Source organism: Ptychodera flava, chromosome 17 (assembly GCF_041260155.1).
Source record: "Ptychodera flava strain L36383 chromosome 17, AS_Pfla_20210202, whole genome shotgun sequence".
Lineage (NCBI taxonomy): Eukaryota > Metazoa > Hemichordata > Enteropneusta > Ptychoderidae > Ptychodera > Ptychodera flava.
The window spans coordinates 278,205-300,880 of NC_091944.1; the positions used below are offsets into that span (position 1 = coordinate 278,205).

A 22,676-nucleotide genomic window follows, 5' to 3' on the forward strand; every position below is an offset into this window, starting at 1 on the left:
AAGTACGTAATTTATTACCATTACCAGTCTTTCTTTCATCATTATAAAGTTGACTCATCCAGGAGTCAATGTAATCTTTCTCCAATTTCTTACGTACACATTTGAAAAGCTGAAACTTTGATTTTACAGAAAAAGATTTGAAGACATTTCTCTGATAACAATACCTGTAATTCTAGTAATGAAGTTAATCCAACTTGAATCACATTTGATATTTCATTAAAAGCTTTCTTAAGAATGTGGTTTTCTGAAAGGCATGTAAGTCTGAACCAATATTTCAATACTGAAATGGTGAAAAGGATACGTAATGGAAACCTTCCAATCTCTCCTCTAATTGCAGCAAGAGGAGTGCGTTTGCTAACTCCCAAAACAAATCTGTAATATGAAGTACATGTAATAGGTACAACAAATAAAGCAACCGTTTAAATGGCTTCTCTTGCAAAAAGTGAGACCAGACACTTATATGCGTTGCTCAATTTCGTCTAAAAATTTATCATCGGAGTGCACATAAACAACGTAAAGTGGAATTTAGTTAAATATTATTTAAGTTGCGAGGTTTGATCGGTCTTGCCATCGTATAATTTCTTTCTATGCTTATCTGTCAATGCTTCGAATCATCAATAGAAGGCCAATTACATTGATCTGTATTTTTTGCTAAAAGCTATATCGGGTTGATAACTTATCGTTAGTTTACTACGCGCCAGACAGCGTGTATCGGAAACAAGCGACTGAGTAACGTACCGAGTAATTCGCCACTCATAACATAATACACAAGAAGTAGACGATGTGCGATATGATGAAATACGGAGAGAGTTGGTATGGAGTTGTCAATGTTTTCTTCGCGGCATTTGCTTGCCACAGAATTTTATCCATTCACGGGTATCATTCACCGTTGTCCTTTTTCCCTATGCCAGCACGCGTAGAATTTACCATTATTTTGTGACCGCGTGCTGCGCATCCATTAAACATGACAAGGTGTTAATATGGAAAGCCATGACATGATATGACCATGACTGGTCATATCATGTTGTGCTGGGCATTCAATATATTGTGCTGGGCATTTGATATGTTGTGCTGGGCATTCAATATGTTGTGCTGGGCATTCAATATTTTGTACTGGGCATTCAATATGTTGTTTCTGGCGTTCAATTTTTCAAGAAAATTATCATCACTTGAAATTTCACTTGCCCAAATCTCTGATCCATATGAGAGTATAGGGACAATCAGTGTGTCAAATAATTTTATGCAGAGAGCAGGAGTAACCATTTTTTCTTCTAAAATGGATTTTCTAATACTGAATAAAGCCTTCACTGCTTTTTCCTTAAATTTAATTGGTTATTTTTAAACTTGCATTTGGAGTAAAAACTGTACCTAAATAAGTGAATTCTTTGACTTGTTTTATGTTTTGATCATGCAATTTGAAAGCTTTATTCTTGATCAAGCAGTTACTTTTGTTGAAAATCATTGTACTAGTTTTGGAGATATTTACACTGAGACCCCACTGTTGACAGTATGAATCAAGCTTATTTAGGCAATTTTGAAGACCTCCTGCAGTTTTTGAAATTAGCATTAGATCATCAGCATACAGAATACAATTTAGTTTGACACCATCAATGTCAATGGGGTAATCAGAAACCTCTCCAAAAATATCAGGACAATCATTTACAAAAATATTAAACAATGTTGGTGAAAGATTACATCCCTGTTTAACACCACAGGAAGTTGTAAAGCTTTGAGAAAGACTTGTAGGCAATTTTACTTTATATGTGACATTTTCATACAGTCTTAATGATTTTGTAAAAATTACCAGTGACACCAATATTTTGTAACTTTAAAAGCAGCCCTTTTCTCCAAACACTATCAAATGCCTTTCTGAAGTCAATAAAAGCTGCATATAAGAAATTTCCAGATTTTTTCTTCTTACTTGCATACACAGTTTTGGTAACAGCTGTTTTTAGTAGAAACATACAGTCTGAAGTTCTCTGTTCTTTCTAAAACCAAATTGACATTGTGAGATGAGCTTGTTAATTTCAAGATAATTAATTAGTCGTTTATTCAGTATAGAAGTAAATAATTTTGACAGACAACTTGATATAGCAATAGCTCTGTAATTGCTAGGATTTGTCTTGTCACCAGACTTATGGATAGGAACTAACATTGTTGACTTCCAGCATTCAGGGAATTTACCTTTTTTCAAAATGTGATTAAACAATTTAAGAATGCATTTATTAGAGAAAATACTATCAATTTTGAGCATCTCATTCAATATACAGTCTTCCCCGGGTGCCTTTTTCACTTTAAGGTTTTTAATTCCTTCCTTTAATTCTTTAAAGTTAAAAGGGTTATTAAGGTGAGTATTAAGTCTTGAATGCTCTCTAATGATTCTAATTCCTCTGCCATAGCATGATCTTGTACTGATGTGTTGCTATTGTACAAATTTTTGAAATAGTGTATCCACTCACTGCTCTTAATTGAATTATCTAAACTGGGTTGTCTTTGTTTGCGTAAATTTTTCAAAATACTCCAGAAATCATTATTACCATTCTCCTGTGTAGTTTGTAATCTATCTATTAACATACTACTATATAAATGTTTACTTTTTTTCAATTGCTTTTATACTGTTCTTCAGATTAAAATATCTTTGCCTCAAAATTGGATTATTGTAATCTTTTTCAAAAGCCTTGGTAGCTTTGATTAATTCTCTGCGCAAGTCAGCACATGATTTATTAAACCAAGCTTCATTATTACGTCTTTTCTTTTTCACAATACTTTTGCCCCCTTTTTTCTCAAACAAACATCTGCACCTGAAATAAAAATTTCCTGAAGGTTTTTAGCTGCTGTATTTACATCTAATTTTTCTTCATCATAGTCAAGAAACTTGTCAATTTGTTCATAAACTTAGTATCATGTATAGACTGAGTGAAATCTTCTTTGCTACTCTCGTCCCAAATGTACTTCACTGGAAGTGGGTTTACAGGTACATCCAGTTTATCATCTTCTAAATCAAATTTACAACCTATAGAAGCACTTATTGGACAATGATCTGACATATGACAGAGATCATGTACCTTAAAATACTGTATATTTTGATAACTTGTCTTAGATGTGATACAATAGTCAACTGTACTTGAACCTAGAGGATGGTGATATGTCAATTTACCAGACAAGTCACCAATCGTTCTCCCGTTAGCGATGATTAAATTGTTACTCAGACATAAATCAATTAATTGTTTTCCAAAACAATTCCCATTTGACAATTTGTCCTGGAACTGTCTACCTTTGAAGTTATCCATCACATAGAAATCTGGAACTGGAGTATGTTTAGTATCATCATCTGAAATATAGTCTTGTAAAAATCCAACTCTACTATTAAAATCTCCCATGAGTAAAACATCGCCCTGCATAGAATACTTACATATCTCTCTCCAATATATCAAAATATTCCCCTTTTATGTGAACACTTGAATTTGCAGGGGGTATATAAACACAACAGATGTACATATCATTCTCTAGAGAGAAAAATTGCTTGTCTAACTTACACCACAGAAAATCTGGAATATCAGACTCTAATTTTTTAATACCTTGTTTCAATAAAGACTTAAATATAATGGCTGTTCCCCCAGCGACTCTGCCACGTTTTTTACGTACACAATTTCTTTCAGATCTGAAAACACTGTACCCATCAATGTTAAAAAACTCTTTGGTACTATTTAACCATGTTTCCTGTAGACATAAAACATCAAATTTTTCAACCAATGAAACAAAATCATCCTTGAAATTACACTTATTCAACAAACCATGAACATTCCAACTACCAACTGAAATATGTATTTGTTGTCTGGCAGATTTCTTCAATAACAATTTCTGCCTCATACAATAATGGTTAGTAATAGTTTTGAACATTGTAAGTAAGAACGGCAGTGATTATTCTAGCAAGTACTGGCAAAAACTGAAACTGTAACTCAAACTCAAAGTTACAGTACAACTATAAAAACAAAACTTCACCCCCAACCCAAGTTATTTGGAAAAAGACAAAATTGTAAAACATCCTCGTTTGTGTCCTGGTTTGACAAATGTATTTTCGTGTCAAACCGTTGTCAATCATTGCTGAACAACAGTGTTAATAACTGGAATACATTCTCCTTACTGGCGACTGATACACTCTGGATTGAAATGCATTTTGTGTGTCATACATTGCATTGAAACTATCTCTAGCACCTCCAAATCTGACTTCAAAAGGGGGTCTAGTATTTCTATATGGATATTGAATTTGCAGGGGTATATAAACCAACAGATGTACATATCGTTCTCTAGAGAGAAAAATTGCTTGTCTGACTTACACCACAGAAAATCTGGAATATCAGACTCAATTTTTTATTTATATGTATGAACACCATTTTGATTTAGGATTATTTATCGGTTTTCGTACATGTACCTATATAGGCTAGTATGTAGCCTGGATTCTAGCTCGTTCGCTTGCCTCCGTACCTCCGACCCACTCCCGTCCAGTCTCGTGAGCAGTAAATTGAGCTGGAGTTGTAAAAACTGCTCATTTGAATGTCGATGGTCACCAACTGAGACCATGACGTCACTAGCGGTCCCTTTCAAAGTCAATCACTGAAAATGACCCTCTCATGATTGGCCTATGACTTGGTTGGGCAGAGCTGCAGTGTCAACACAATTAACATATTTGACGTCATATTCATTAGCTCATGACGTCACGACTGGCCTGATCCGTATCCCATCCTGAGTTTACAATCCTACAGCGCCCTCATCTTGTAAACTCACACGGCAGTTCACAAGATGGGCTTTCTGTCATGACAAGTTTTAGTAGTAATGCTATCGTTGTTAACTTAAATGTAAGTAGTCTTCCCATATAAATACATCTAGGAAACAAGTATCTGTATTATTTTATCAAATTCAGAGCCTACGATTCGTGGGTCAAAGATTGCTGAGGTAAAGGTTGAAAGGTCAGATTGATATCACCTTATGTTCATGGGGAGTACAAATATTGTGGATTACAATCAAAACATCATATGTCTTTATGCGCTTGGAGTGATATATCAATGGATTGAAATTTAACCTTTACGGGAAATCTTCCGCAGTGACCAAAGGTCCCTCTCGCGGTGTGATCGTCAAAACACAGTGCTCAAAGTCCCATCCATAGTTTACTACGTACCACAAGACACGAGACGGTGACATCGCCGTGGATTGGGAATCAGGTAAAGTTGTATGGTTTCCTTTAGACTGCACAATGCCAAACAAAATTCCAAGCTTTTACGTTATTTCCGTGAATGGTTAGTCATTTGGAGTTTTCGCAACAAAGTCCAAGTTTACATTTATTGTAGGAGACAAACCAAACTAATGATTGATAGAAAAAGCCATACCTTTAATGGTCGATATTTTCCATCAAGGGAATTTCGAAATTGCTTGGATATTGAAAACTCAAGTAAATAGTTTTTAAATGTCAACAGGTCGGGGACCGAGAAAATAATTTTACGGTATTTTCAATCCAGGGAATGAACACTGTAAATGGTGAGAAATCTGACAATAATTAAATGCTTCTGCTATGATCATGAAAGTACTAAGGCCGCGTTCAAAAAAAGTGGTGAGGGGGGCTGGAGGAATTCAGGGGGGATTCGAAAATTTTTGGGGTAGTCGAGGGGGGGACTTGAAAGTTTTGCTCTGCCTATAGGGGGGGGGGGACCTAAAAATATTTTGACTCCCAACATTTTGATGTTGTCCAATGGTTCTAATGTTAGTAATAATTAAACAAAATCTAGAACCGTTTTGTCATATTTTATGTCTTTAATCTCGAAAAAGTCTAAAAATGTATGAATGCCATTAAATTTTCGTAGAACAAGTTGGCCTTGTAATGGGCAGGAGCTACAACTGTTGATAATTTTTCAATATTTCTATGCAATGTATCAAACACAGTTTCTTGGTGTCTCTCTACAGCATGCTGCTGAAAAAGACAATGTTCAGTTTGTCAACAAAGCCGTTTGTCTAAATATTGGTGATAATTGAATGATGCAAATGCACGGTACACGTAGGCTGTGTTGGCAAGATGAATACTGGATAGCTGGGCAAGAACACAATTGTATAAACTGAACAAAAATATTGTCAAAATAAAAAGTTAATACAACTACTGCCCTGCTACTACATACTGGCAGTGACAGTGATACATGTAGCTCTGACTCTGATGTAGTTTAAGAAGAGTTTCGGTCATAGGACACTCAATCGACAGTGAAACATACATCTACTTGTACACAAGATCCAGCCAGAGAGTAACACATAGAAGACTAGGGAACTAACAGTTACCATGGATTTTTGAATTCTGGCATATGAGAACAATCAAATATTAGAGAAAAAGATGGGGTCACCATACTTGATCTTATACAAATGTACGATGAAAAGTCCGTTTTTCTAAAATCACTTAAAATCAATATATAAAACCATTCATTTCAAGTTCATGCAGTGAATGAAATTTTCACATCTCATTGTACCAATAACACAAAAGTACAAACTTTGAACAGTAAAGACTCTAATTAAAATGGAAAAATGTGTGACTAAATGGAATCTTTTATTTGTTATCAAATTTGCCATTATTACACCCAAAATTTCTGAGATTAAAACATTAATATCATGGAATATTTTAACCTTCCAGTATTGTCAATTTTGTAAAACATTTATAAGTGGCATCTAAGTTGTATATGTCTTGTACTTTTGAAAAAAAATTCGGTAGGTCACTGTGCTCATTTTTTCACAATTTGGTTAAACGTAGCTAGGAATACACAATTTTCATACTCTCTCATGATTGTCATTTTGTGTGCTTTTCAGCTGGTGCCATTGAATTGGCCAGAGTTGGATAAACTCAAGTCGGCTTAGACTGAGAAATCCAAAAAGTTCACTGATGCATTTAAAAATGAATCAATTTAAGAACTTGCCCTAGGTATATGGCTCTACAACCTGCTGATAAGAGGTAGTGTTGAACATTTGCGTGCAGAACCACACATTACATGTTTTTTTTTTTACTCTGCGTGCATTCCTATAATAAGCGGCTATATGGTAATTTTTTGGGGGGACTTGAAAATTTTTGAGGGTATTGAGGGGGGGGGATCTGAAAAAAAAAAAGATTTCAATCGCGATTCCTCCAGCCCCCCCCCCCCCCCCCCTCACCATTTTTTTTGAACGCGGCCTAAGCGAGAAGAAAAATTAACATTTTAAAAAAACATTTCAAGTATCTGTTCCCATCAATTATAGGCTGCTAGCCTAGATCCTATTCGTCGCTTATGGCCTCCATGCCTCTGACCCCACGGAGGCCGTAAGCGACGAATAGAATCTAGGCTAATTATACGCTGGTAGTACCTGTACACCTTATTTTTGAGAGAGAACATTTCATGGCCATGAAAGTACTCATTTTCACAAGAATTTCCCTTTTCAGATCACCCTCACATTATCCCCAAACTCAATCCATGACACAGGCATTCGACTCAATGCAAGCAAACCGTACGTCACTGATGCAACCAGTATGAAATTATTCTTACTCACTTACTGGTTGCATCAGTGACAGTTTGCTTGCATTGTGTCAAATGCCCTTGATCACTGATATCAAAGACAAAATATCAGGATTATATACTGTCACTGACTCACTTTTGTCAAGTATAAATATTAACAAATTGTGATGTTACTCTGCAGCATCCTAAATCTTGGACTGTATGGGTTTTGTGATCACCATGGCAACAGTGACACAGATTATGACATCTAACATCATGGAGATTCCAGTTTTTGTGATGAAGTCACTAACATGGAATAATGTCATCTTCTGGTATCTGCCAACACTAGCCACTGCAACTATTATGTACACTTTGTATAAATGGTTGATATGGCCACGTATTTCACCGCTGTCAAAGGTAAACACATGGTTGATAAGATATGGTGTCACAACTGTGAAAGAGAAGTTGTGTTCTAATGTGTGAGAGGTGAAAATATATTCCGTATCTGTATGATATATCATGATTGTTGGTTACCTACTAAATAGCTTAAGATTACCCCAAGTCTTGGCATATAGGTATCAAAATAGTCAGTAAATTGAAGGAATAAGCTTCACAGACTGTCACGTTTATAGTGAGGTGAATGAAAAATACAGCCCAAGCCCAAGAAAAACCAAGCTCCTAGTGGGCCAATCTAGAAATAGCATTGTCTATGAAATAGCATTGTCTATGCAAAACTTGGTCCTGCCATTAGAAAGTCTGACAAATTTTGTTTTTGTGCCCGTGTGTTGATTGCTACAGTTTGTGCTATTGTCCCTACTGTCATTTGGTGACAATGCGTCATGTGATTGGTGTTAATGTATCATGTGATTGGTGATAATGTGTCATGTGATTGGTGTTAATGTGTCATGTGATATTTATAGTTTTGATGAGAATATCAGTGAAGACAAAGTGCTAATGTCACCATTTCTGTCAGAGTAATTTCTCAAATCTTGTAGAAAATGTCTAATAAATATTTATTTTTGTAAGGAAGGATAGACCTATGATGTCATAAGGAGTCAGCACTTTGTTTATCTGCCGGTGATCACTGGGACAAATAGATCATTATATTATGACTCACTTTTGTTGAGCAGTCTATAGATCTGAGATCAAATACTTTGAACTCAACTGTATGAATACATCCTACATCTGACCCATCATCCAAGCACTATATCTATCCAATATTGTTAATAAAAGTATTTGTCGTGAAGCTTAATTAAGCATGAGCTACTGCATCAGAATTTATGTAACATCAGGTTGTTTGTTTTACTTTTCAATTTCTTTCCAGATCCCATCAACAAGGTACAACCCATTTCTCGGTGATGTCTTGGAACTCAGAAACTCAGAAACTATGGATTTTGCAATCAGGTAGGTTTGCAATTTTTTCCTCCGAAAATATGAAACTTTCAGATTTTTGTTGATCTGGTAACCTGATTTGACAATACTTGCTTGTGAAGTATCACATCAACTGTTGATCTGATATCCTGATTTGACAATACTTGCTTTGTGAAGTATCACATCAACTGTTGATCTGGTATCCTGATTTGAAAATACTTGCTTGTGAAGTACCACATCAACTGTTGATCTGGTATCCTGATTTGACAATACTTGCTTGTGAAGTACCACATCAACTGTTGATCTGGTATCCTGATTTGACAATACTTGCTTGTGAAGTATCACATCAACTGTTGATCTGGTATCCTGATTTGAAAATACTTGCTTGTGAAGTACCACATCAACTGTTGATCTGGTATCCTGATTTGAAAATACTTGCTTGTGAAGTATCACATCAACTGTTGATCTGGTATCCTGATTTGACAATACTTGCTTGTGAAGTATCACATCAACTGTTGATCTGGTATCCTGATTTGACAATACTTGCTTGTGAAGTACCACATCAACTGTTGATCTGGTATCCTGATTTGACAATACTTGCTTGTGAAGTACCACATCAACTGTTGATCTGGTATCCTGATTTGACAATACTTGCTTGTGAAGTATCACATCAACTGTTGATCTGGTATCCTGATTTGAAAATACTTGCTTGTGAAGTACCACATCAACTGTTGATCTGGTATCCTGATTTGAAATACTTGCTTGTGAAGTATCACATCAACTGTTGATCTGGTATCCTGATTTGACAATACTTGCTTGTGAAGTATCACATCAACTGTTGATCTGGTATCCTGATTTGACAATACTTGCTTGTGAAGTATCACATCAACTGTTGATCTGGTATCCTGATTTGACAATACTTGCTTGTGAAGTATCACATCAACTGTTATCTTGTATCCTGATTTGACAATACTTGCTTGTGAAGTATCACATCAACTGTTGATCTGGTATCCTGATTTGACAATACTTGCTTTTGAAGTATCACATCAACTGTTGATCTGATATTCTGATTTGACAATACTTGCTTGTGAAGTACCACATCAACTGTTGATCTGGTATCCTGATTTGACAATACTTGCTTTTGAAGTATCACATCAACTGTTATCTTGTATCCTGAGTTGACAATACTTGCTTGTGAAGTATCACATCAACTGTTGATCTGATATCCTGATTTGACAATACTTGCTTGTGAAGTATCACATCAACTGTTGATCTGGTATCCTGATTTGACAATACTTGCTTGTGAAGTATCACATCAACTGTTGATATGGTATCCTGATTTGACAATACTTGCTTGTGAAGTACCACATCAACTGTTGATACTGGTATCCTGATTTGACAATACTTGCTTGTGAAGTATCACATCAACTGTTGATCTGATATCCTGATTTGACAATACTTGCTTGTGAAGTATCACATCAACTGTTGATCTGATATCCTGATTTGACAATACTTGCTTGTGAAGTATCACATCAACTGTTGATCTGGTATCCTGATTTGACAATACTTGCTTGTGAAGTATCACATCAACTGTTGATCTGGTATCCTGATTTGACAATACTTGCTTGTGAAGTATCACATCAACTGTTGATCTGGTATCCTGATTTGACAATACTTGCTTGTGAAGTATCACATCAACTGTTGATCTGATATCCTGATTTGACAATACTTGCTTGTGAAGTATCACATCAACTGTTGATCTGGTATCCTGATTTGACAATACTTGCTTGTGAAGTATCACATCAACTGTTGATCTTGTATCCTGATTTGACAATACTTGCTTGTGAAGTATCACATCAACTGTTGATCTTGTATCCTGATTTGACAATACTTGCTTGTGAAGTATCACATCAACTGTTATCTTGTATCCTGATTTGAAAATACTTGCTTGTGAAGTATCACATCAACTGTTGATCTGATATCCTGATTTGACAATACTTGCTTGTGAAGTATCACATCAACTGTTGATCTGGTATCCTGATTTGACAATACTTGCTTGTGAAGTATCACATCAACTGTTGATCTGGTATCCTGATTTGACAATACTTGCTTGTGAAGTACCACATCAACTGTTGATCTGATATCCTGATTTGACAATACTTGCTTGTGAAGTACCACATCAACTGTTGATCTTGTATTCTGATTTGACAATACTTGCTTGTGAAGTATCACATCAACTGTTGATCTGATATCCTGATTTGACAATACTTGCTTGTGATCAAGTATCACATCAACTGTTATCTTGTATCCTGATTTGACAATACTTGCTTGTGAAGTATCACATCAACTGTTGATCTGATATCCTGATTTGACAATACTTGCTTGTGAAGTATCACATCAACTGTTATCTTGTATCCTGATTTGACAATACTTGCTTGTGAAGTATCACATCAACTGTTGATCTGTATCCTGATTTGACAATACTTGCTTGTGAAGTATCACATCAACTGTTGATCTGATATCCTGATTTGACAATACTTGCTTGTGAAGTATCACATCAACTGTTGATCTGGTATCCTGATTTGACAATACTTGCTTGTGAAGTATCACATCAACTGTTGATCTGGTATCCTGATTTGACAATACTTGCTTGTGAAGTATCACATCAACTGTTGATCTGGTATCCTGATTTGACAATACTTGCTTGTGAAGTATCACATCAACTGTTGATCTGGTATCCTGATTTGACAATACTTGCTTGTGAAGTACCACATCAACTGTTGATCTGGTATCCTGATTTGACAATACTTGCTTGTGAAGTATCACATCAACTGTTGATCTGGTATCCTGATTTGACAATACTTGCTTGTGAAGTACCACATCAACTGTTGATCTTGTATCCTGATTTGACAATACTTGCTTGTGAAGTATCACATCAACTGTTGATATGGTATCCTGATTTGACAATACTTGCTTGTGAAGTATCACATCAACTGTTGATCTGGTATCCTGATTTGACAATACTTGCTTGTGAAGTATCACATCAACTGTTGATATGGTATCCTGATTTGACAATACTTGCTTGTGAAGTATCACATCAACTGTTGATATGGTATCCTGATTTGACAATACTTGCTTGTGAAGTATCACATCAACTGTTGATCTGGTATCCTGATTTGACAATACTTGCTTGTGAAGTATCATCAACTGTTGATCTGGTATCCTGATTTGACAATACTTGCTTGTGAAGTATCACATCAACTGTTGATCTGATATCCTGATTTGACAATACTTGCTTGTGAAGTATCACATCAACTGTTGATCTGGTATCCTGATTTGACAATACTTGCTTGTGAAGTATCACATCAACTGTTGATATGGTATCCTGATTTGACAATACTTGCTTGTGAAGTATCACATCAACTGTTGATCTGGTATCCTGATTTGACAATACTTGCTTGTGAAGTATCACATCAACTGTTGATCTGATATCCTGATTTGACAACACTTGCTTGTGAAGTATCACATCAACTGTTATCTGATATCCTGATTTGACAATACTTGCTTGTGAAGTATCACATCAACTGTTGATCTGGTATCCTGATTTGACAATACTTGCTTGTGAAGTATCACATCAATTGTTGATCTGGTATCCTGATTTGACAATACTTGCTTGTGAAGTATCACATCAACTGTTGATCTGGTATCCTGATTTGACAATACTTGCTTGTGAAGTATCACATCAACTGTTGATCTGGTATCCTGATTTGACAATACTTGCTTGTGAAATATCACATCAACTGTTGATCTGGTATCCTGATTTGACAATACTTGCTTGTGAAATATCACATCAACTTATTGTTAGAACCAAGGGAGTACTAGAAACTGCTTGACAGTATCTCCATATACTTTCAACAAAATCACGGCAAAGTGTGATTTTGCAACTTTTAACTAGTCAAGACACATACAGATAGCATTTCACATGAATCACTTGTTACCTACGGAGTTTTTAGGTCATGGGTCAGGAATAGATTTTGTATAGAGCTCCCAGAAAACCCTTTTTAGTACAAATCCAAAGGTTTGTGTCAACCACAGCCCCTACATGGAGAAACCATGTTTCAACTAAAAGGTTCCCTTTCATTAAGTTTCTATGTGCTGGACTCATATAAATTATTCTGATGTTAAAACCAATACATGCAATTACTCTGTGGTCATGTACAGTTTGACATCACTTTGCTTTCCTTAGCCCAGTACTCTGAATATTTATCAACATTTATTTTGACACTTTGCTTTCCACAGCCTCATACTCTGAATATTTCACCAGCATTCATGACATGGCTTTCTCTGTCAATATGTACGACAACACTTTGTGTATTCTTCTCATCAGTCGCAAATTGTCAATTTTTTCTCACAAAAACAGATTGCACAAAAGATTAGGTCCAGTAGCAAGATATTTCTTCTTTCTTGGTAATGGAGTTGTATCCATCTCAGGACCAGAAGAGATGAAACACATTTTGGTGACAAACAGCAAGAATTATGACAGATCAGCTTTAACAAGAAAGTAAGAATATGTAATTTTTCAGTTCTATATTGAAACCACATTTCAACAACTGTGAGCTACATCATGTGATATGATAACAATAATCCCTGTGTACCGGTATGTACAACACCATTAGGATTGTCAACATTGTTTTGAGTTTACAGTTGAATTTGAGACATATTTTGACATGAAAAATCAGATAAATTTTGACTGTCCCTGTGGGCAGTTTGATAATAACTGGAGAAGTACCGGTATTGATAGGATGGTCTTTGCACACATTACAGGACTTTAGCCCAGTTGATGGGTAATGGATTATTATCATCAACCGGAGTTGAACACGCTGCACAAAGACGTCTTATCAACCCAGCATTCAATCATTCAAGTATTACTGGTAAGAAATCACTTCAAAGTTGAAGATTACAAAATTTGAAATCACACAACTCATTATAATAGTACCTGCTGTCACAGTAAATTGTTTGAACTGCTCTGAACACACCATCCAATGATCATTTAGACCTCAAATGTCACAATCCAAATATCATATATACATTTCATTTAATTAAATTATTCCAAGTTTATCTTTGAAGACCAACGTGAAAAATGCTGAATTCAGAGATTTGACAATATAGTGACTCAATTTATACTTGTTTAAATTTGATTTCATTGAATTATGGCAGAGTGTCCAATCTCATAAAAATTTTCTTCAGCCTATTCTATTGCTCAGTTCTACGCAGTCCTATTTCATTATTCTCAATGATTTCTTTGGATCATGGCAGTAGAAGCAAGATTTCTACCTCATGATTGGATCATGGAGGTAGAAGTCAGATTTCTACCATGCATGGTTGGATCATGGAGGTAGAAGCCAGATTTCTACCTCTATGGTTGGATCATGGAGGTAGAAGCAAGATTTCTACCTCCATGGTTGGATCATGGAGGTAGAAGCCAGATTTCTACCTCTATGGTTGGATCACGCAGTAGAAGCCAGATTTCTACCTCCATGGTTTGATCATGGAAGTAGAAGCCAGATTTCTACCTCTATGATTTGGATCATGGCCAGTAGAAGCCAGATTTCTACCTCCATGGTTGGATCATGGAGGTAGAAGCCAGATTTCTACCTCCATGGTTGGATCATGGCAGTAGAAGCCAGATTTCTACCTCCATGATTGAATCATGGCAGTAGAAGCCAGATTTCTACCTCCATGGTTGGATCATGGCAGTAGAAGCCAGATTTCTACCTCCATGATTGAATCATGGCAGTAGAAGCCAGATTTCTACCTCCATGGTTGGATCATGGCAGTAGAAGCCAGATTTCTACCTCCATGGTTGGATCATGGAAGTAGAAGCCAGATTTCTACCTCCATGGTTGGATCATGGCAGTAGAAGCCAGATTTCTACCTCCATGGTTGGATCATGGCAGTAGAAGCCAGATTTCTACCTCCATGATTGAATCATGGCAGTAGAAGCCAGATTTCTACCTCCATGATTGAATCATGGTGGTAGAAGCAAGATTTCTACCTCCATGGTTGAATCATGGCAGTAGAAGCCAGATTTCTACCTCTATGCTTGGATCACGCCAGTAGAAGCCAGATTTCTACCTCCATGGTTGGATCATGGTGGCATAAGCCAGATTTCTACCTCCATGGTTGAATCATGGCAGTAGAAGCCAGATTTCTACCTCCATGGTTGAATCATGGCAGTAGAAGCCAGATTTCTACCACTATGGTTGGATCATGGAGGTAGAAGCAAGATTTTCTACATACGGAAAAATATTTTCCTGTCACTGCAGGGATGCTGGAATCATTTTACAAATACGGAAAAGAATTGAGACGCTACTGGAATGAAGAGATAGATAGCAAATCAATGAATGAAGATTATCTTAAAGTTCAAGTTCAACAAGACCTTGGTAGATGTGTAAGTTTACTCATGATTCAGACTTATTGTTCCTCTTTGAATTTGTTCCTCTGTGAATTGATGAACAATCATCTGATGTTTGTGTTCCTAATATCAGAGTATGAAATGTGCACATTTCTCAACAAGTTGTGCCGTGTGTTCATTTCTAGTTACGTTGTGCATGGTATAGTGATATAGATTTGAATTATAATATGTTTTCGGTATCATTTGTCCAGAAAGAATAGTCATAACATTTTATTATTTTATATGAGAGTGAAAAACTGATTGCAATGAATTTACAGTTCTCCTCTGATGTCTTTTTCTTCACGAATCACGAATAACACGAAGACTTTGGATATAATCGGTGAATGTGCATTTGGCTATCATTTCAATGCAATCTGGGAACCAGAGAAGAAACTGACCAAGACATTTGGTGCCATCTTGGCTGGCTCTCTCACAGGTTCAAGGTAAGAAACTTAGCCAAGATATTAGGGGCTATCTTGTGCTGGTGCCTTCACAATAAGCAAAGGCAAGAAACTTGATCAGATATTTTGGTACTGTCTTGTCTGGCTTTCTCACTAGTTCAAGGTAAAAAACTCACCAAGTTGTTTGGTACTATGTTAGTTGGCCCTTTCACAGACTCAAAGTAATGAAACATACTCAGGACATACAGTTCAAATCCCGCCATCTGACATTTGTAAACAAACTCTTCACGGGGTCACTCGTCCACTCCCAAAGGCTTTCAGGAGTAAAACAGCTATTCAAAATGGCGGAGTGGCAATGCAAGTGCGAGTATTCGCCAGACAGTCAATTATCGCCCATAACTGGCAGATTTGAAAGAATTCTGTAACCAGAGTAAAGATTTGAAAGTTTGAAGGTATTTCCGACCGGTCGATGTAATTTTTTTGAGGTAGATGCTTTATTTCGTTTGTTTCGGGCCACCGGTCGATTTTTCCGTGACATACCTTGGGTATTCTTATACAGTACCGAGGTTCGGCCTTCGGCCTCACAGTGTCAGTCACTTCCCATCCGACGACGATCTACGAAACGTTCCGTACGCCTGTGCTCCCACCCACACAAGGTTGGGAATCCAGTATTTTGAAGGCTGTTTTTTGTCGCTAAAATACTTTAGCACATTGTGTAAAATAATAACTACATTTAAAGCAGTTAGATAATTTCAGACGATATGATTTGTAAATTTTAAGATTTTTGCAAAATAAGTCTGAGGATCATCAGAATTTTCACATACTCTTCACAGTTGGAAGAATCTGATTCCATTTTTGAGACGTTTACCGTCAGAAGAAAACCGCATTCTTAAGGAAGCCATAAATCTTGTCAAACAGACTGTGTTGGATGTGATCGCAAAAAGACGACAAGAAATTGACGAAGGTGTCGGTAAGTCACAAGTTTTATCGGTAAAAATGTATATGCTCTATAGACACAACAAATAAACCATAGAAGACAAATATACACAGCAATATGGGTATTTCTGTGTGTATTTATTCATGTGGATTATTTGTACTGGCATCATGTAATCTCTTGCAGACGCCTTCTGAGTCACCACACGTCCTTTTTATTCCCTTTTATTCTGAGTAAAACCACTGAAGGGTGATTTAGTCTATTTTGATGAAAATTTATGACAATTTCTTCAGAAGACAATTATTTCTGATAGTATCTTGCTCTGTTCATCAATATTACAGAACAGCCGCATGATTTGTTGTATTTACTGATGATGGCAAAAGATGAGGAAACTGGTCAGGGTTTGTCAGATCAAGAATTGCAAGATCAAGTGATTACCTTCATGTTTGCTGGACAAGAGGTTGGTATGAAAATATCAAGATTTTATTGGAAATCTTAGATTTATAAATCAATTTACCAAGCACAAATTCAAAGATAAAAGTGTTTGCTAAGCTCCATACACACGGGATCTTTCTTTTACCTTTCTCCACACAAGTACTGTGCTTCATTTTCACGGTGTTTCTGCCCATTTGCCATCGAGACAGGCTGCACCTGCAGTTCCCTATTTCATTCAATCAGTTTGGTTTTCCCTTAAGTATACAATGCTAACACAACCATGTGAGGGGGCAGTTAGAAATATGACCAAACCATGTTACATGTGTTCTCCAGGCTTGGCAATAATGCTGAAGGAATATTGGCAAAATATGTCATGTTATAAGACTTCAAATACAATTTACTAACATCAAAAGACTCAATTTATTTCTAGTATTTATCTGTAGAACTTCCTTTTACTTTTACAAAAAAAATTTTCATCTCTGATTTCTAGATGTCACTCAGAGATAAAACAAGGTCTCTTTTCACGTCTGTCATGTTTGTTCATGTTTAACATCACTCCAATCATACATCTCACATCTTTAAGATCAATACAAGAATTTAACCATATTACCAGTTTAGTATGATTCATTTTTTCAGTGATATCATAATTTTACCAATTTCCAAGACGGTTTTCAAATGAATGAAGATGGCAGATTTTAGTGTTCTTACTTTCCCTGCAGAGTGTGATGAATTTTGGAACCTGAGGAGTAATAAACATAATAGTGAAGTCTTTGATTTCATCAACCTCACCATGGCAGTAGAAACGTGACTGTCCGTTACATCACACAGTTTGAGGTCTTTTCTGATTCAAATGATGACATTGAAAAGTGTGTAGTTGTTCTGATATTATTCAACTGTTGCTAATTTCAATATTACAGACAACCAGCACTGGTCTGACATGGACTTTGCATTGCTTGGCACATCACCCTGAAATCCAGGACAAAGTCCGCAATGAAATTCTGTCAGTGTTACCATCAGCTGATGACATCATCACTTGGGAACATTTAGAGAAAATGCATTTCTTGAAAGCAGTTGTCAATGAATCATTAAGGTAAATATCAAATTTATAAATTTCATGCTAATCTTGTTTTCAACAAAGATATCATCTTGCTCCTTTACAAATGAAAAAATTCCCTGAAAAACTTCAGCACTGTCCATCTTGATGTGATAGAAGAAGTTGAGAAGATTTATGAAAGATTGTAGTGACTGTATTAAGGAAATCTATCAGTCAAGTGAGCTGTTTAAACCAGGCACTCTGATTTGTATCATTATTTAATATTTTTGAATTTTAATCATCACAAGGTTGTTTCCACCAGTTCCATTGGTTCCAAAGCAATCTGAGAATGATGACATGATTGGTCAGTACTACATACCAGGTGGCACATTTTTGTTACTCCAAATTGGAGCCATGCACAGGTAAAGGAACTGAAGTTGTCAGTAATATATCCACTCTGATTGAAATGTAGTCATGTCATAATAGTCAAACATCGAGTTTACATTCAAAGTATAGAACGTGGGGAACTGTGTATGTGTGTGTCTATCACTGTATATGTGTGTTCATCACTGTATATATGTGTCCATCACTGTATATATGTGTGTCCATCACTGTGTATATGTGTCCATCACTGTATATGTGTGTGTCCATCACTGTATATGTGTGTGTCCATCACTGTATATGTGTCCATCACACTGTATATATGTGTGTGTTCATCACTGTATATATGTGTGTGTTCATCACTGTGTATATGTGTCCATCACTGTATATGTGTGTGTTCATCACTGTATATGTGTGTCCATCACAGTGTGTATGTCCATCACTGTGTATATGTGTGTGTTCATCACTGTATATGTGTGTGTTCATCACTGTGTATATGTGTCCATCACTGTATATGTGTGTGTCCATCACTGTATATGTGTGTCCATCACTGTGTATATGTGTGTCCATCACTGTGTATATGTGTGTGTTCATCACTGTATATGTGTGTGTTCATCACTGTGTATGTGTGTCCATCACTGTGTATATGTGTGTCCATCACTATGTGTGTATCTATCACTGTGTATATATGTGTTTATGTGCACGCATGTATGGATGTGTATGTACCCCACTGTACCCCTAGGTTACCTGTTCATATCTCCAGCAAAGTGTCAGCTTTGTAGTAATTGAATAATCTCTTTGAAGAGAAGTCACCATTTGTAAGAAATTATAACATAAGGCCAAGAAAAATAAAAAGTTTGTTTCTCATCCTCGCGTGCGTCAATTCAGACCTGCTGTGTCAACCTTTTTTTTCTGCTGATGAGGAAACGCAAAAACACATGAGGATAGTGCATAACACAGTGCTGTATAAAATAGCATTGTAAACAAAATAATGACACTAACATTCCATTCAGAACTGTACACATACGTCACTATTATATTTTATATTAAGCTGTTAAAACTTTGCATTGCTTCACAAAAAGTCAAACCACAGAACCGTTGCTATAGAAATATGCTAATTTAAAAGCAACACTGCTGTGCATTTATCTCTGAGTGCATTCCGATGTTGTTTTCATGTATTTTACGTGTTCTTGCTGGTTGAAGAATAAAAAAAAATTGAGAAGAAAAAAAACCGCGTCACCACATCATTTTTGCAATATGCCTACCGGTAGAATGAGAAAATATTTTTATTTTTTTTGGCCTAAGTGAACACTCCAGGTTTTCTGATAATTCTAATAGTCTTCCGTGGTCTGCTTGATTTTACAAATTGATGTTTGATTACTCTAATAATGAACAAATAGACCTAAACATGACAAGATATGGTCTATGACTGGGAGTTTGTCAACATGACAAGATATGGTCTATGCACTGGGAGTTTGTCAACTTTAAATACTCTGAAGGCAACATGAATCATTAGCAAATGTTTGTTTTTGTTGTTTTTTGTTAGGTGTGCTGATGTTTGGCCTGATCCCTTGACCTTTAACCCTGACAGATTCATGGATTCTGACAGTCCACCAAAAGCATACAGCTTCCTTCCATTTAGTCTTGGAAGAAGAAATTGTATCGGTTAGTCTTCTACTTTCAAATTTGTGACCCCTATTTTGTTTTTGAGTTTACATTATGGTTATTTATATGAAAATGTGGTTTATTGTGTGTTCTAAAACAGTAGTTCCACTTTGTTTCTGCACTGCAGTCAATTGTATAGATAGAGTCAGTCAAACAACCAGTTACCTTGCTACAGCCGTAACGTAATGCCATCCTTTTAACATAGCTCCAGCCTAGCACACTTGCTCTAAATTGCAGTATTCTATTGTCTATAATACAGAGGATCCGATGGGATCCATTTGAACGATAAGACAGGATAACAGCTGTGCATGAGTGACTGTCCATTTCTGTTCAATGTGTTGTAAATTTATGATATTGCGTTGACAAAGTACAAATTGTGAAAAATGAAAGTCAGACAGTTTATGTCTCATTGTCAGTCATTTCATCACAGATTCCAATCTAGCTGTTTTTTTTGTCTGTTTTTTTTATTCAGGTAACAAATTTGCTGTCATGAATATGAGAGTGATGTTGACCCAGATTTTAAGAAATCTCAAGTTTTCTCCTGTTCCAGATTTCAAATTTACTCGCACTTTACGAATTACAATGCGTCCAAGCCCAGCAATGCAGCTCAGAATCAGCAAAGTCTAGAGGAACAGACATGAATTTCTAAAAATTAAAATGTTCATGAAATAAACAATGATGTTTTCCTTCAGGCATATTGTATGTACATGTTCAATTGTGTTTGTAAACAAACTGATACTTTTATACATCAGAAATAAGATTAGATTTTGTAAAAGTGCAATCTATGTAGGCAGCTGAACACTTGTTTCTCTGTTTGTCTATGAAAATTTTGTTGCCATTTATTTCAACATTATATCATTATTTTATAAAAATGGGATTATAAAATGTATTTTAATATCAGATACAAACATTGCAATTAATCTGTCGTATTCAACTTTCATGACAATTTATTGCTTCTTTAAACATTGACTGAAAAGTTTGGAAGAATTATTTGTATGCTTGTAATTTCTGTTTTCGATACAGACTAAATATTACAATTTTATTTATGAAATTCTAGGTTGAATAAACAAAAGCACAGTTTCTCTCGTAGAGAGACGATGACAAAAGTCATAGTTATCATGTACTCAGCAATGTCGTAAATTCATTGAAGAATTTAATGTTTTGATTGGGGCAGCATTTATATCTTCATCTTTTAAAAAGTGAAAAAATAGCATACTTTATTTCCATGGTAATACAGTGCAGTACTGAACATGTATATGTAGTTTAATTGAATGCTATACATCTTTCAGTTCATATACCTCTCTTTGTCTCTCTTTCTAACTTGTAGCTCATGAATAAAAAAATAAAATAAATTCAAGCAAGAGCTTACATTTCCAGTCAGGCAAGCAATACTAAGCTAATGACTGATGAAAAACTGAGACTTCAATGGAACACTTACAACTAAAGTGTACACATTTTTGGATCGGTAAATCGGATAATATTACAGTTACTAAGAGTTATCAAGTTGTTTGTAGGCAGTAGTTTTAGGTTATGTCAGTGTTTTCTAAAACCAATGAAAATTCAGGCGTGATATGATTCATGTGAAGATGTTTGGATGAGACCTAACCTCTTAGAAAAAACTTGATTATTCAATAATGTATGGTCTGTGAACAAAGTAGCATCACAATATGTCATTGTCCATGCAAAAAGAAGAAATTTTGGAAAGTTTGAATCACCAGTACTGGTACTTTAATCCTTAAATTATTTTTCACACAGATTTACAAATGAGTTAGTGACCATGTGGTACTTTACTTCATTGAGGTCAAAGGTCAATAAAAGTACAGAATCACAGACTCAATAAAGTGGATCTTGTCATTCTTTCTGACTCCGGTCATTCAGAGATGGAATCCAGTCAGGTCATTCAGAGATGGAATCCCCTCTGGTCATTTAGAGATGGAATCCCCTCCGGCCATTCAGAGATGGAATCCCCTTCACACCATGATCCAATACCTACAAAGGTGTTGTTTGTCATGCCACCTAAGTGGAATGGTTGGAGGTGTAGATGGATATAAAAAGAGTTTGGTATAGGGTTTGGGTGGAGGGAATGGGGGTGAGTATAGAGTTGGGTATAGGGTTTTGATGGAGAAGATGGGATGGGTAGGGAGTATGGTTTGGGTGGAGGGAATGGGGTGAGTATGGAGTAGGGTTAAAGGGTTTTGGTGGAGGGGGTCAGTGGGTTGGGTATAGATTGTTGGGCATAGGGTTTTGATGGAGTGGGGTATATGGTTTGGGTAGATGGGACTGGGCGTATAGAGTTTAGAGTTTGGATGGAAGGGGATGGGGTATACGGTTTGGATGGATGGGATTGCTATTGCATAACTCTAATAGGGTTGATCATCATATTTACAGTTAATAGCCAGATATGAACTGAATATGCTCACGTGTTTTACAACAGGTTCATTAATAGTAGTACGCTTCACAGAACAATAAGATATATGTTATCACTAAATGAAGCAGGTTTTTTTCAACA

At 36.1% G+C, this 22,676-nt stretch overlaps 1 protein-coding gene across 3 annotated transcripts; it reads left to right on the top strand.

Annotated features, from left to right (window-relative positions):
* Positions 1 to 4,761: 4,761 nt before the first annotated feature.
* Positions 4,762 to 22,008, top strand: LOC139115078 (cytochrome P450 4C1-like). Of its 3 annotated transcripts, XM_070676961.1 has the most exons (14): positions 4,762 to 4,856; positions 5,956 to 6,083; positions 7,696 to 7,910; positions 8,818 to 8,897; positions 13,285 to 13,425; positions 13,689 to 13,795; positions 15,191 to 15,315; positions 15,643 to 15,761; positions 16,553 to 16,689; positions 16,995 to 17,113; positions 18,006 to 18,178; positions 18,430 to 18,543; positions 20,049 to 20,167; positions 20,640 to 22,008. In XM_070676961.1, the coding sequence occupies exons 3-14, from the start codon at positions 7,716 to 7,718 to the stop codon at positions 20,792 to 20,794; spliced, it is 1,584 nt and encodes a 527-aa protein (XP_070533062.1). In that variant the 5' UTR covers positions 4,762 to 4,856; positions 5,956 to 6,083; positions 7,696 to 7,715; the 3' UTR covers positions 20,795 to 22,008. The 3 variants fall into 3 exon arrangements, with proteins under 3 accessions (XP_070533062.1, XP_070533061.1, XP_070533063.1); XM_070676960.1 differs by lacking the exon at positions 5,956 to 6,083 and having other exon boundaries at positions 4,762 to 5,219; XM_070676962.1 differs by lacking the exons at positions 5,956 to 6,083; positions 7,696 to 7,910 and having other exon boundaries at positions 4,793 to 5,219.
* Positions 22,009 to 22,676: the final 668 nt, after the last annotated feature.